Source organism: Heteronotia binoei, chromosome 21 (assembly GCF_032191835.1).
Source record: "Heteronotia binoei isolate CCM8104 ecotype False Entrance Well chromosome 21, APGP_CSIRO_Hbin_v1, whole genome shotgun sequence".
In the NCBI taxonomy this organism is placed as follows: Eukaryota; Metazoa; Chordata; class Lepidosauria; order Squamata; family Gekkonidae; genus Heteronotia; species Heteronotia binoei.
This window is the reverse complement of record NC_083243.1, coordinates 48,998,044-49,013,820: the sequence shown is the minus strand read 5'-3', so window position 1 is coordinate 49,013,820 and position 15,777 is coordinate 48,998,044. Positions and strand designations below refer to the sequence as shown.

At 40.5% G+C, this 15,777-nt stretch overlaps 1 protein-coding gene across 22 annotated transcripts in view; it reads left to right on the top strand.

Annotated features, from left to right (window-relative positions):
* Positions 1-15,777, top strand: part of NRXN3 (neurexin 3) — a 1,739,678-nt gene that overhangs the window by 730,130 nt on the left and 993,771 nt on the right. For all 22 annotated transcript variants that reach the window (XM_060262987.1, XM_060262986.1, XM_060262972.1 and 19 more), the window contains one exon: positions 4,632-4,751. In XM_060262987.1, coding sequence (XP_060118970.1) covers positions 4,632-4,751 — 120 coding nt within the window. The remainder of the gene's footprint in view (positions 1-4,631; positions 4,752-15,777) is intronic.

The window sequence follows — 15,777 nt, the reverse complement described above, 5'->3', positions numbered from 1 at the left end:
CAACTCAACACAAGAAAAGAGCCCCAGACAAATGAGACCTGCTTGGGCTGCTAGAGATCCAAGCAACCCAATCGGGCCTTGCTCACCTGAGGTTCCCCTGGGCTGCCCCACTCCACAGTCAAAAGGCCAGCAAGTTGCCTGCTGCCCAAAATCACATAAGAAGTGGAGAAAGGGTGGCATGGGCTTCTCCAGGGGTTAATGAGGGCTGCTGGGGGTGTGGCAAAGCCCCTGATGGCTGGCTGGCTGGCTGCCTGCTCTCCTAATCCAGGGATTCTTATGCAGCTGCACCTACTATTCAATGGACAAAGTAGGTGGAGAGAAGGAAGGGGAACCATCAGAAAGGTTCAGGAGCTGTGCTCTTGTGAGCTCCTGCTGAATTCAAGGCCTGATCATATGTAAATACAATCTATGCAAATGCAGCTAATAAAGTCTGTGCAAAATAGCCTCCATTGTCCCATGGAATGCTGTCTCTTTAAAAAGTTTCAATATTCCTTCTCACAGCTCACAAAACTCCATTTCCAGTTTTTCCAGACTTTCAGTCCCAGAACTCCAATGTGATGTGTAGACTGAGCTCTAGACAATATCAAGATTTTCAGGATCTAACACCCGTACACTGTGGTATATGGATTGGGTCAACCGATGGCAAACCCATCGTTGCTGGCCATTAATGTCTGGAATGACCCTAACAAAGAATCAATGGAAGGTAAACACAGTAGAACATACCAGGCTTAATGCTCTACAACCCACAGGAGAAACTCCAGCATACAATTCTTTTAAAATCCTATTTATAAGGCAGCCTTGTGGTGCTCTAAGTAGGACTCATTTTTTTTTCTAATTCTGTTAGTGATTGTTGCTAACCAATCCCTTAAATGAGTACCATGTGGGGTACTATAGGATTTCCAGAAGTCCTGCAAGGAGACTCTCTGTATGTCTGTAATTACGCCCTCTTGCTCTCTGTATGTCTGTAATTACGCCCTCTTGCTCTTTGTGTATGTTTAATTCTTTTTTCAAATCACACATAATTGTAAATTCTTAGCATCAAGCTAGATGCAGGCTGTGCTAGCTGAGGGATGGCTGATTTAGTAGAATGCACCCAATTAAGCAGAATATGCCCAAGGTTCAGTTAGAGGACAACCTCAAAGACAGAGGTGCAGTTGCCCAGAGGGTGAATGTCATAGTTCACTTCCCAGTGCAGCAGCCAAAGTGTAAAGTTTTGCACCCATAGAATCTAGTCAGAGTATCTTTGGGAGAATCAGTTAATCTGGATGTAGGCTTCCATAAAGGAGAGAATAGTTTATTCTTTCTGTAAAAGGTAAATGTACTAGAGCCACTTGCTGTGCAAGCCAGAAGCTCCCTGCATCAATTCGCACTTGGGCTCTGTGCAAGGAAGTTGGACAGGTGGTAGTCCTGGTGTTTCCTGCAGAGTTTTCAGACTTGTGGCACAGCAGCTCAAGTTTGGATAGCAGCTTTGGACATCCATCTCCCCCTACCCCATGCATTAATATTCTGTGATTCTGCTAACCTGCTGGTGCATTGTGTACCAGTCTCTCAGAATTACAGGGTGTCTTCGCTATGTTTCTGCTTGCTAGCTAGCTAAAGGAACTTTCTAAGAATGAGACCAGAAAGGCCTTCATATTTCCTCGGGCACCCCAGTTGAGAGCTCTGGTGTTTGGATGAGGCAATAGAGCTGTTTTCTCAGAGCAAGCAAAAGGCCTTATCTAAAGATAATGTTGACTTTCTTGTCCCTGGTACTTTTCAAGCTAAAAACCCCACCAGATTTGCTCTCCTGCTTGTGCAAAGTATTTACAACCAAGAGTCCTAATTTTTGACCATTGTGCTTTCCATGTACTAATTTCTTCCCTTAAAAGGTACACGTTTACTGTTATTAGTGACTCATTCAGTCAGCATCATAAATTGCTGCATTAAAAAAACCTGTACTACATGTATATATAATGCTTTTTAAAAATGTGTACACAATACTAATAAATCAACAAAGCCAACAACAAAAATCAGAAAACCAAAACAATAATAACATAAATTAAAAAGAGCATAAGCACAGGAGGGGCTGTGACTTGGTGTCAGAACCACTGCTTTGCATACTGAAGGTACCAGCTTCAACTGTCAGTATGTCTCCTTTAAAAAGATCACTTAGTAGATGATGTGAAAGACCTCTGCGTGAGACCCTAGAGAACCACTGCCAGTCAGAATAGACAAGTGTGACCTTGATGCCTTAATAGCTTCTTGTGTCCATACTCTCATTCCTGTCCTCTACATATTATCACAGAAGCAACTGAATAGAAGTCCTTTACAGATTATTGTGGGTTTGGGGGGGAAAAAGAGGTTATAAGTAAAGATGGACACTCTGAAAGTATAAAATGGCAAATCTTCTGATTTCTAGAATTAGATGTAGTCTAGTGAATGGGATGCAACACTAGAACTCTTTCCCCCCTAATTCCTGGAATTGGATGCACTGAGCTACTCTGTGGCTGTAGGAAAGTAGGCCATCATAGGTGTAACGCTATAGACCTGTTCAAATGCCAAATGTCCAGTTGCTGTGACATGCAGAACTCAGTAGACTGCATCTGGATGCTGAGAAAGTATACAAACCTGTTTCCCCTGCCAGGAAAAAAAAACGGAGAAAAATAAAATTAATCTTGAATTTACCACTTTTAAATGTATACAGAAATAATACTGTTCTTTTCTTGCAATTGCCCTGTTGTCATTAGTCAGTGCCACCACTTTGCTCTGTGTACATTGGAGATTTCAGCCAAAGGACCACCAACAAACATAGAGCCCTACATTGTTCAGGATGGCTAGTGTGTCCAGCCATTCCTGAGGCTCAGCATCTCTGAAATCCAGATGCCTCCATTTTGAGGATTAAGGTTCCAAGCAGTGGAGTATTTTTAAGGGTGCCTGACATGAGGCAAGAGAGATGTATCCCCATTCCAAGCACCCTGTCACTAGAGATATGGGTGGCCTGGCTGGGATTTATATAGTTCTTAGGTGAAGTCTGATTGGCCAGTGTTGCCTATTTCTTTCCAGAAATGTAAAATAATGTGATGTCACTTCCAGATTTTTTGTGGAAGTGATGTCATGCTGTCACATGATGGCTCTCCCAGACTCACACCAGCCACTGGATGGCAACTCTAGTGATTGGCTAAAGACTTGGTTCAGTAAGTTTAAGGTGTAATGGAACCATGGTGGTGGTAATCCCCCCCCCAGTGAGTTTAGTCAGAATGTGTACTATATCAGGAATTTTGGTAGACATTATGTAATTTAAAATTGTGTATGTTCCCTGCCCCCAGTCAGATTTCCTGGTCAGTGAGAGGACGAATGCTGCAGAAATTTTATATCCATTTATCTGTTGCTTTGATAGTTCTGAAAACCTAGCTGACAAGAAAAAAGTACATGCTGACTTTTTGTTGTTATTATTAGTTGATCCAGACTGCATCCTTCACTTTATTGGTGGTGGGAGGTTGAATCTGTGTTTCCTACATATAACTGTATCAGATATGCTTTGTCTACCAAAGCAGCAAAACAGATCAAACTATTTTATAGATGGCAGATTTCCTCCTTTCACAGCAGTGGAAAGGGGAAAAAAAACCTCCATTAATCTAAACCAAAAAGGAAACATGAAGCATTATAGCAAAGCTTCCTTTGTTCTATTTGTTTTCAAGCATCAGTAATTTCTTACTTCTAAAGAAATTAACCATTCAGGAATGCAGCCATTCTGTTACATCCATATGATTCTGTGGTTTTGATAAATTTGAAATGTTCCTTCTCATCTTGGGATCTCCAGTGTTTGTGCTTCTGTATTTAAAGCAAAGTAAGAAACTGAATTTTAAACAGCAATGGGGAATTAAAATGAAAATAATATGGCAAGCATGAGTCAAATCAGTGGTTACTACTTGCTGTTTACAGTTGACAGTCTCAAACATTACTGTTTGATGCACCAAGAGAACACATATGCACTTTGCCAACAATACAATTTCTGGAAACCTCCAAGGTCTGCAATGGTGTTGCATCATAAGTGCAGATATTTAGGGTGGTGAAGATGCAAAGGCAAATAAGAAGAGAGGAGAAGTTGACATTATACCTGATCAAGCTGACCCTTTTGCTTTCAAAGGCCAGCTAAACATTCTTGGGACAAAGTGCAGATTTGTCATGTAAAATTGTTTGCTAATCCCTCTCATCCCTTCCAAAGTCATTTTAAGAATGGTCTGAAGGATCCAGTGAACTTTCCTTGCTATCCCATTACACCAACAAACACAGGAATAACTGTTTATAGTGAACTTGCAGAGAGAACTAGGAGGCCTTCGATAGCCAGGGCCAAACCTTAAGTAATACTTCTTCCGAGCCTGCCTAAGAGGGAATATGATATCTTTCACACCTTCTTTCTGCTGTGTGCCACAGTTTTTTGTTTGTCGCTCAGTGTGCAATTCTCTATGTTTTCTATGTGTCCTGAATTTCTGTTGCATGTCCATGAATTGGGGAAAAAAAAACGTGTTTGGTTTCCTTTACTTCCTTGATGCATGAAATGACAAATCACAGTATATTATTGATCTTTTTTTTTTGTCACAATGGCTATTCTTTGTTTTTGCTTTACTTCTTTCCTTGCTATTCCATTTCAGGACCAAGCACCACCTGCCAAGAAGATTCCTGCGCCAACCAAGGCATCTGCATTCAGCTGTGGGAAGGCTTCACTTGTGACTGTAATATGACATCGTACTCGGGGAGTCAGTGCAATGACCGTGAGTACCTGCTTTTCTTAAATCGAATTTCAGCTGGTATGTTAGCTTAACAGATGTGTGAATGCCAATGGCAGAGCTAGCTGATCAGCTTCCTGGGAAACTAACTTTAAAATGTCAAGATTACTTGAAGAAAGAGGATGATAATTATTTTCTCTTTGATCTGATATGAAAGCGCTTGAGTGCATTCTGTTTTCATATTTAACAACAAATGACATGAAAAGGGGTTATTGATGTTCTTTTTATAGCAACCAGAAGGAATTGTGTGTGCCAGGCAATAATCAGAGTTGTGCTACACCAAGTGTGGTCATCTTTTAAAGTTTTTCAGTGGCAGAGTCCAGTTCCTAATCAGTCTTGTGTAAATGGATACAAAAGATGAAAAAGTTCTCTCTCGTATATGATGTTAATACGGTAGCAGTTTATTCATGATGGATGTCTTTGTGCTAAGGAGAGTTTGGTCAGTTCTCACATTCATTTTGACTTAGCACTCTCACTACACTGTAACTTCCTGGTTTGTTTTTTTGAAAAACAATATCAAGTTCCTCTGACTGCCATTCAGTGATGAGACTGGATGCTCACTACATCTTGAAGGTACATTTAAAGCAAGACATAACCCCATAGACCTCACCTTACGAAGTGCTAGTAAGAAGATGTGTTCTTTGACTATCACATCAAAGTTTAATGTGGGAAGTGTCATAACATGAGCCTAAATAGAAGCCTAATAAGGGAATGATTTAAACAGTATTCCCGGAAATGAAAGCTTATATCCGGAATTAAACTTGGTTGGTCGTAAAGGTGCCAATGAATTCCAACTGTGTTCCTTCACATAGACAACAAGCATATCAGAGGAAGACTCCCAGATTTTCTATGCACTAGGAGATTTTATTGCAGGGAAGGAATTAGGAGGGCAACCTGCTACATGTGCTGTCAGAATGCCACCATCAGTAAATCACTGTAGGATGTGATTTGCTGCATAGGCTGTTAAATTCTGAAAGCCAGCCTAAGTGCAATGTAGACCGAAGTGCATCAGAGAGCACACAAGTAACCCTTTCATTTCCCCACAAGTTCGCAGTTCTGTCAAAGCTACTAAACATGCCCTGTGAGATTTGCCTGATCACAGATGCCTTTTCTGTCTCTGTCCTTTTTCTTCTGCTTCCTCTTTAGCAGGCTCTCTTGTGTCTCCTTGCTGGGCACTTATCAGTCCCCCAAGTCTTTCCGTGTGCATGCTTCTTTGCCATTTCTATCACACTTAGCAATTCATATTATGAAGCTGCCATACAGGAAATTCTGCCATATGACATGAGAGGCAATATTTAAATGAGCCCTGCCAAGAACTCTAACGAAGTCCTGATACTGCATCCTCCCTTGCTCCTGATGAATTGGGCCTCATAGGTCCAAACTACTGTGATTCCCATATTATACTGGCACTAACAAATTCAGACAAGTTCTAAGTGTTAACAAACCATTTTCAGAGTCTATAAGCAGATATTCCTTCTTCCTTTGGTGTAGAAAGACATCCAAGTGCTAACAAATTGATGTGAGAGCTGAGCTGTATCCAATGTTTCAGACATGCATCGTAAGATCCAAGAATGCATTTGTATGCATTCACCACATAGAAAGAACATGCTTACCTGTTTATGGATAAAGTTCAGAAAAGCTGCACAGAAAAATCCACAGAAGTGAACAACCCACTTGAAGCATCTGTAGTGTGAAATGGGCAGCTGCAGTGGCTCTCCTAAAACAATATTTTCATCACAGCACTGGGTTTGAGGCAAGTTCTATATCTTGAAAAATATTTAATGTCCAAAGCAGCTTTCACTTCTACAAAGAAACCAGTTTTCAAACAGCATTGTTTATATGCTTGCACTTACACTGGTGATTCAAATGTTGTCATATGAAGATGTCTTTAGAAATGAGCAGCAAAGGTAAGTTTTGCTGAATGCTCCCAAACCATCCTGCTGGGATCTACGCAAGGTACGTTGCTGGATTTTTGTGTTATGTTTGAAGATCCTTGCTTAGAACCAGGCTACAAAGTAGAGATTTTTTATGCCTATCACAGTTTAAGGCCTTATAATGGAGATGCAGACAGTGTCTCAGTAAGGTTGCACAAGTTTCTGGCTATCCAGTATCCTTTGTATAGGCATGGGCAAGAACTGAACTACAAATCAAGATTCATCCATGAAATGGGCTGATTTGTGGATCGTTTTGAACTGCTTCTGAATATGGTGCTTTGTTTGTTTTGTCTTTGCAGTTTGTTTTCCTAGACAGCTCGGTGCTGATTCAGTCAATTGCTAGGCAATGCTGGGGGTGGGCTTCCAGGAGCTTTAGAAATACCCATAGCGGTTGTCCATAGCTTGATTGGCAGCTCTGGGAGCAAATCATGGAGCTCCCTGTCAGCAGCACAAACAGCTGTCAGTGAGAGCTGAAGCTGAGCTTTCCTGGGGGCACCTGCTTTGGGGAGTTATAACTTGGCATTCCAAACCCAATCGTCACCAAACTTGGAGGGTGAATGGAGGAGAGCCTGCTGATGAAGACTGCCAGTGAGTTTTACCAAATTAACTAATGAACCAGGTCAGAAATCAAATGAATCATGAAACAAAACAAAACACCATTTCCCCCAGTTCATGCCCATCCCTATGCTAAGAGAGTTTCCTTATTCAGTCATTGAGGAAATGCTGTGCTGATTCAGTCTCTCAAAGTGGCTGACTAGGAAAATAGCCTTCCTTCCAAAGTATTGAATCTAACAATCTGCCACTGTCATCATGGAGTGAAGATTATATGTACTCATGTCTGTAAGATGGTTCAATACAGTATTGTTGCAGAAATGGACTGCAGTGCACCCATAGAACTAATCATGATAATTTTTAATATTTTATATAACTAATATATCACTGATATTTTTGCCTCTGCTTATTTTAGACCTTTGTACATTGTGCTAAGAGTTCTAGCAGGATGGAGACTTGTTTCCACCCATTGCATTCTTTGTCTTTCTTTTGTTCCGCTCCTAGGTATGATCTACTCTTATGGTACAATTTTAGCAGTCTCTATGATCAGGAAAGTTTCAGCTCCTGCTTCAGGTTCCCTGATCCTGAAAAAAACTGTACATTGCATGTGTGCAGATCCCCTTTCTCACATGGGGAGACTATGTGTGTGAAACTTTTTTTTTAAACGATGAAATTAAAAGATAGTGTGCAATCAGCCATGAGTCCTGAGCTAAAGCTGTAGCTTATCAATGTGGCCTTGGAACACCTTGGCATAATCTGTCCTTCTGCCTTGAATAATACCTGTTTAGAGTGAAGACTAATACCGAGCAATGATTTGTAGCTTTCCTGATAAGAGCTGAGGTATATGTGGGTACTGTGAATGTTTTCTAAATATTTAGTTGCACCATTGATCTATTAAGCATTTTACATCACTTGTTGATGCAAATAAAACTGTTTGGAGACAGGAGTATGCTTGATACATGCTTTCTCTTGCTATTGAGATCAACTGGATTACTTAAAAAGAAATCCGTTGTGCTGGAGCTCTGGAGGTCTCTGCCTGTAGCCCATCAATCACTTGCAGCTCTGTCTAGGGCAAGCAGTCAAACAGTTTCAAACAGATTCCTGAAGAAATGGCCGTTAAGTCCACCTGTTGGGTATTGATTGTTTTTTTCATTTTTATTGTCTGTGGGTATGTTCAAATTATAGGTTGTAATGCGGTATTGATCGACATTGTTAAAACAGGTATTTCATTCAGCCAATGGGAGAAATAAATTACGCTTGTCTTCTGCGTGTGTGTTCATATACGCACTTCTAGACTGAATTTCATCCTCAAGGACATCAGGGCTTGATTTAGACATTAACTTTGTGGCATTACTGGCACCTCTCCCTTTTCAATGTATGTGTGACAGGAATGTCGGAAGTTCCAATGCCTGTCTGCAGTTCCCATGCTGAAGTTCACCTCCTGTCAGGGCTACTGAGAGTAGAATATGAAGGACTCATTTGAGTTGAGTTGGGTATTCCACATGAAGCTGAATTTTTACTGATGAAATATAAGAGATAGCCAGAAGCAAAGATGATAATCTGGGTTTCTTAATAAAACACGTGCTAAATGTATCTGTGTGGTATTGGAAGAGAAAATTTGGTTGCTAGGCAAAACTTAAATCTTTAAAGGTGACATTTTGATATTCAGAAATAGCTAAATAGGTGGCTACTAGTACTCTCAGTGTATGGTTGAAACAGTGTCAGGACGAAGCATTGGGATTTTGGGAGAGTCAGACTGCATTTGAACTGAAATGGCGGAAAACAATATTTACCCATGTGTCAGTGGGCATGTGAAGAACATGTTTTACACAGGTAGAATTCAACACAGAATGAAACAAGGCTTGGAAGGAGAACTGTGTATAAAAAAATGGAATGTACTTTTATGCACCTGGATTTGGATTTTGATGTAGTGGAAATTAGTTATAATTAGCGTAGAATTAGGATTCTCAATGGTTCTAGCCCAAAACTTCAGGATTCAGCTGCTCACTGGTAGTTGTGCTGTAACTGGTAGAGCTTTAAGATCCTCCATTGATGAAAGACTTGGAATCTGACCTGTCATGTAGGTGCCATTGACTGACAACCTGGGTAGCTGGCATGACTGATATCTCTTGAAAACAATTGGGAGATATCAAAAGATGCATGCTTCTGCTTTCTCTTGGCCAGAGGACAAGAGCTCATTTAAAGTCACTTGTTGAGATCACTGATGAACTTGGTTTGAAATAACATCACAGAGTTTATGTGAAGGGCAGGCAAGTAGGAGGAAAGATGTGTAATGTCTGTGTAATGGTTTAGAAATGAGAAGGGACCAACACTGGTCTTCTAACTGACTGGTCCAGAAACCCTCCCAACTAATGTACGTTGAGACATCATTGCCCTTACAATGCCAATATTCAAATGAAGAAGATTGATGTTCACACCCTAGCTTGCTGTTATCAGGGCCATTACTTTGTGCATGGACTAGATGACCTCTATAATTTCATTGCCAGTGCATTTCAGCTTGATTTACTTTACAAAATTCCTTTTTATTGCCAGTGTTTAATTACCACCCATTCATTTCTAATGTGCTTGACTTATTACTTATTGATACTGAAAGCAACAAGCATGGAGAGACTCTGGCATGCAGGGAAATAAATCTGCACACGCTTTATTAGCTGAGTGTGGATAAACCTGTTAGCAGTTAAATTTTGCCCAATAGACTTCAAGGCTGTTTGTAAAACTCATTGGAAATCTCCAGTTTATTTGAAAGAGGAACTGCCAGTAATTCAAGTTGTGTGAATTATGCCTTAACAAAGCAGGGCACCCCCTCCTCCACACACCTTCACATTTTAATCGCTAGGTCTTCTCTGTTGTGACCCTCTTTCCTCACCAGCCCCTGCAGTTGAAACAACTGCTTTAGTCCCAGTGAACAGTCTATTCTGGTGCTTCATTTTCGGCACTTAAACCTATTATTGATATTGTACATTCTATATAATTTATAAGGAGGAAAAGATAGATTAAAACAAATTAAATGGATTTTTTTTATCACTAGGATGGTATTGGACCTGGGTCCTTGCCTTTTATTTTACTGTTGGGCTTTGCTCCATTTTACAATCCAAGATCTTCAGTGCAACCTTTGTAGAGTGTACTTTTAAATTTTGGAGCATTGTGTGCCAGGCAACAGTGGTATCTTTCAATGCATAAGCAGCTCCATGAGCTTTTAAGTTATTATTAATAAGGTTACAGCGCCTCTCAGCAGCTGCAGAGCATCTATCTGGGCTTCAGACCAAGAGCTTGTTTGGAAACAAGTCCACATAACATATTTTTTGTTTGTTTGTTTGTTTTCTACTGGGGCTTTATGAATTAGCGCTGCAAATAATGAGGATTAACATCAGAAAGAATTGATTTCCAGTTTTTCTAGAGGATAATTGTTTAGCACAAATCTAGGAAAAGCTGTCTATGTAATACCATATCTCATACCTGTCCAGTTCTCCCTGTGGCAGTGAGGCTGCATGTATGCTACACATTCAGTGAGCTTTCACACATATCGAATAATGCACTTTCAAGCCATGTTCAGTGAACTTTAGCAACCATTTGCAAGTGGATTTTGTCATTTCACACAGTAAAATCCAGTTGCAAAGTGCATTGGAAGTAGGTTGAAAGTGCATTAATTATAATGCTAGGAATTGTATCATCATCATCATGATTCAGTCTCTCTTTTAGATATTCCCAGTCTCCCTCACAGTAAAAAAGAGAACCTAAGCCTATAATGTGAATTTGTCAAAACAGTCAAACCAAAGGAAAGTTCTGAAAATACAAGATGAATGGATTCCCTTTAGGATCTCCATGTCCTAAACTTAGGCTTTCCACAGTCAATATGTGGGAAACAGCTCTGATGGCCTCAATTACAGTTTCCAAGAAGTGAACTTTTGATATTGGTGGTAGAAAAGGTATAACCCCTCCTAGAAGGATTGAAGAACGTTATACAAATCCTTTGGAGATGTCGTGTCTGCCTATTCTGTGGAACTGCTGTCAAAGACATCAGTAGGATGGAAAAGACTGTACAAATGAAAATTCAGTAGCCATGTGTCATACATTTTGTCCCATGCTTCTTCTAATACCTTCAGAGTTCTTTCCCCCCTTCTATTTTTCCTCATAATAACCCTGCAAGGTAGGTTAGGCTGAGTGAGAGTGACTGGCCCAAGGTCACCAAGTAAAAGTCATGTCTAACTAGGGATTTGGAGAGGTCTGTATTGTCAGGTACTAGTCTGGTGCTCTAATAGCCATACCACACCGGACCTCTGATGATTCCATAGAAGTAACTGCAGTCTAAACTATTTCCATAAATTGGGGGCCTCCATTCTTTTTGAGTTTGTGGACTCTTGGTGTTTTTAAAACAGGAAGTGGCCACTTCCACAAAATGGCTGACAGGAGAGGCAATCACAAAATGATTGTCACAGGGTCTGGAGCCAGTCACATAATGTTGAGAGACTGCTGGACAAGCAATCTTCTATGATTGAGGCAGGTACTTTTGAACTGGTTCTCTCTGCTGACCCAAAGATGATGCTTCCTGAGTTCTTCTGAAGCATTTCCAGTTCCCCTGAGAGGAAGGAAAACCAGCACTGGCTCTTTCTTTGGGGGAAAGATATGTTTTGTCAAAGTAGCAAGTGGGCACCCAGAAACCTATACTCACCCACAGGTTTCTGGGTGCCCATTTTCTTCTTTGACAAGCAAATCTGGGTGCCATGGGTTCTGCACTGCACTAGGGGTCACTGCCATAGATATTTACAGTATGCTGATTTTTTTTTTTTAAAAAGCAAGGAGTCTGCTAGCTTGTGCAAGTCTCGAAATATCAAGTCTCCTGATGCACTAGAGTTAGGTCAAGTCTCTTTTTAAAAAACACAAAAGTTTCTGACAGTTGGGGAAGAAAAAAAAAGAGGAAGATTGAAATGATCAAATTCCAGGGGCAAATTCCTGTTTGTTATCCAACCTGCCTAATGTGCTAATTATTGCCTCTCATTGCAAGATGACTGCCTATTGATCTCCAGTGGTGTTTAGCTGTGCATGGTGACATATCTCAGCATTGTTACAGGCTTGTTACCCAGGGGCTGGTATGAGAGGCCCAGCTGTGAAGATTGTGGAATAGATACAACATTTCAATCTCAGTTATTCAGATAATGATCTCCAAGAGGGAAACTTAGGTGGATTATTGGGCAGTTTTAAAGTAGACTCAATATCAGTGAATGTGATGGAGGGGCCTTGGGGGGGTGTATGTGATTGTGCATGGAGTTCCTTCAATTGCCTGTGAAGTATAAGGAGAATTAGCCTTCCAGATTTTCTTTGACTTTTGCCCTTATTTTAGGGGATGGCTAATTACAAAGGCATTATCCTCCACAATAACACAGATATAGGATAAATTTTGAAGATAACAGATGTATCTCCACTGGGAAGGGGTCATGGCTCAATGGTAGAGTATCAGCTTGACATGTAGACGGTCAGCTGTATTCCTGCTAGCCTGAAGCAGAGATCTGTGTTGATTGCAACTATCAGGTGTTCTTTATAACAAAATTCTAATGCTCATAACTGGCCTATGCATGGCTTTGTGATCTTTAGTCATATGGCCAGTACTGGTAGTGGTCATGACATGGCTTTGATTAGATGGAATGTATTTAATTTGTGTCAGTCTCACATACTGTAATATTGAATCATCTAAAACTCATCTCCTCCAAGTCCACCATAAAAAATTCCTTCTCAAAATATTCCCAGAGCAACAGTCTCTTCCTTGCCAATGCCTGCCAACTGGCTCAATAAATAGGAGCCAGAAAGTAAAAAGTAAACTAATCTAACTTCTGCCTGGAGGCCACAGATTGTTCCCATTACATAGAATCATATAATTATAGAAATTTAAAGTTGTTAGGGTCCTAAAGAACATTCATTCCACCCCCCTGCAATATGTAGGATGACCTAAAGCATCTCTGACAAATAACTGCCCAGCCTCCAGCTAAAAACCTCCAAGGAAGGAGAACCCACCAAGGAAGGAGAATCCGTGGGCAACCAGTTCCACCTCTGAACTGACCTTATTGTTAAAAGGTTTTTCCTAATATTCTGTCAGTCTCTCCCCCACCTTGTAATTTGAACCCATTATTATGAGTCACTACCAACTGAAACAGCTCCCTTGCCTTCTCTGACAGCCCTTCAAATATATAAAAAGATTAATCATATTCCCTCTCAATCTCCTCTTCTCCAGGCTGAACAATCCTGGTTTCCACAGTATCTCTTATAAGGCTTATTCTCCAAACTCCTAATCTTCCTCATTGCTCTCTTCTGGATCTGCTCTGAAGTTTCTGTGTCCTTCCTATTAAAAGGCCTCTGGAAATTGCCATGTAAAGGTGGGAAAGAAATCCATTAAACCTATGTTCTGACCTGTACATCTTTGTAGGATAGTATGTTTCTAGCCTGTGAACATGAACTCTCCAAGGTACTGAAACATCTAAAACAGCTTGCTGGACTCCAGTATTAATAATGCACCTGTCAAACATAAATTGTTCCTTTCTTTCCAATGGACATGGGGGCCGTCATCTCAAAAGAAACATGGTCAGGGGCCTATTCATCTTCCTTGTGCTCTGCTTTCCAACTTAATTGCATCGCTTGGCCCTATAAAAGCCTCTGTCAGGTTTGCTGATTTCTCATAACTATCTGTCATAGTGTCTCCTTTCCCCCTTCCAAATTTCACTAAATGACCTTCCAACTGCTACATCTCTGCCCTGCTGATCTCAGGTGAATGATGAAGATGGATGACAAGTTTCACAGACCATCAGTCATGTGACTGGTAGCCCTAGTAAGCATCTGTGTCTTTTATAGTTCATCTGCCACAGATCTTTCCTCAGGTGAATGGAAGACCAAAACTGCAGAATGCCTGGCACTGCAGAGTACCCAGCACTACAATAAAATATAAGTAGGGCCTCCAAAGCATGTCCTGCCAACTTGGAATGCAATAAATTTGCCAGCTAACAAGCACTATAGCTGGACTTTCAATGCCAGCTTGATCTGCAAACATTAGCAGATGATAATGGTGGTAGATGCTATACTGGTGGTTGCTGAACATTAAGCAGAAAGCACACTATATATTTTTTTTCTGATTCTTTGGTAACACTTTAGGTGTGATGAAAATATGTGGTGCGTAGGCTATTTTAGACCTGACCAGCATAGCCCAAGCTAGCCTGTTCTCACCAGATCTCAGAAGCTAAGCAAGGTTGGCTTTAACTAGTATCTGGATGAGAAACCTCAGAGGAATACCAAGATTCTGACATGGATGCAGGCAAACCACCTCTGAATGGCTCTTGACTTGAAAACCCTACAGGGTTGCCATATGTCGAATGTGACTTGATGGCAAAAAAAAAAAAGTTACTTTGAGTTTTAAATAATTAAAATGAGAAATTTCAGAATTTTTTTTTTTGTAAAGTGCTAGACAACTTGCTGATAAGTATGTAACTGAAAAACACTTCCTTAATTCTTAGCTCAAGTTTAACATCTGGGGCCACATGTTTGATTCCCTTTTTATTATAAAAATCCCCTGTGTGTGTGTGTGATGATGATAGAATTTCAAAGAGAAGGGCAGAATCTTTTTGCAAAGTTTGTGTACAGGAATAATATTACGTAAAGCCACATTTAAAAAAAACAACAATTCCTAATGTGTATGTCAAGGAGATATATACAGCTCTGAGAGTTCTACCATATACTTCTAATTATTAGACTTGGTTGTCCTCTCAACAAGTCACAGGTGGAAGTCTCTTGTAGTCTGCCATAAATAATACTAAGACCAGTTAATTTTATTCCAATTATTTTCTCATTTATGGTATCCCGAGTTTCTTGGTGAAATATGAGAATAAGGCATGGGACAAGCTTATTTAGGACCAGCTTCATGAGATGATGCCTTGCCTTCCAGCCTCCTTAAACCTGTAAGATTTGGGCTGTGATAGTGTAGCCCATTTTAAATGCAACAGACTTTCCAATGCCTGTCATTGCAGCCAGAGTAAGGATGCTGGCAGACAATATACTGGGCAGATGGTTCCCAGCCCACACATCTCTATTTCTGAAGAGCCCCCAATGTTTATGTTAGCAGTGATGAGTTTGAGTGATTAAAAATAGAGAGTTGTTTGTTGTCTCTTCTTTAAAAGAGCTAAAATGAATTTCTTTTTTTAAAAACAAGAAGGGTAACCAACTCCTCCCCTTAAAAAAAACCCAACTGATGTAATGGAGATATTTCTCATCTGCTAGAAAACTGGAGCCTGTCGAACAGCTCATAGATCTCTCAAGTATCCTAACAAGGAAGTGCCTTGTTTCCTTTCAAACCCACCAGATGGCACTGTGGCTCTATAAGTTATCCTGCATAGTGCTGGCTTCTGAAGAACAAACCACAAATGAAGTTGAGAAGCATCCATTTCACTCTGGCTAGTCCCCCCCCCCCCCTTTCCAAATTAATCCTCCAAAGAGGTTTTCTGAGATCACAAGCTCTATTTGGCTATGGG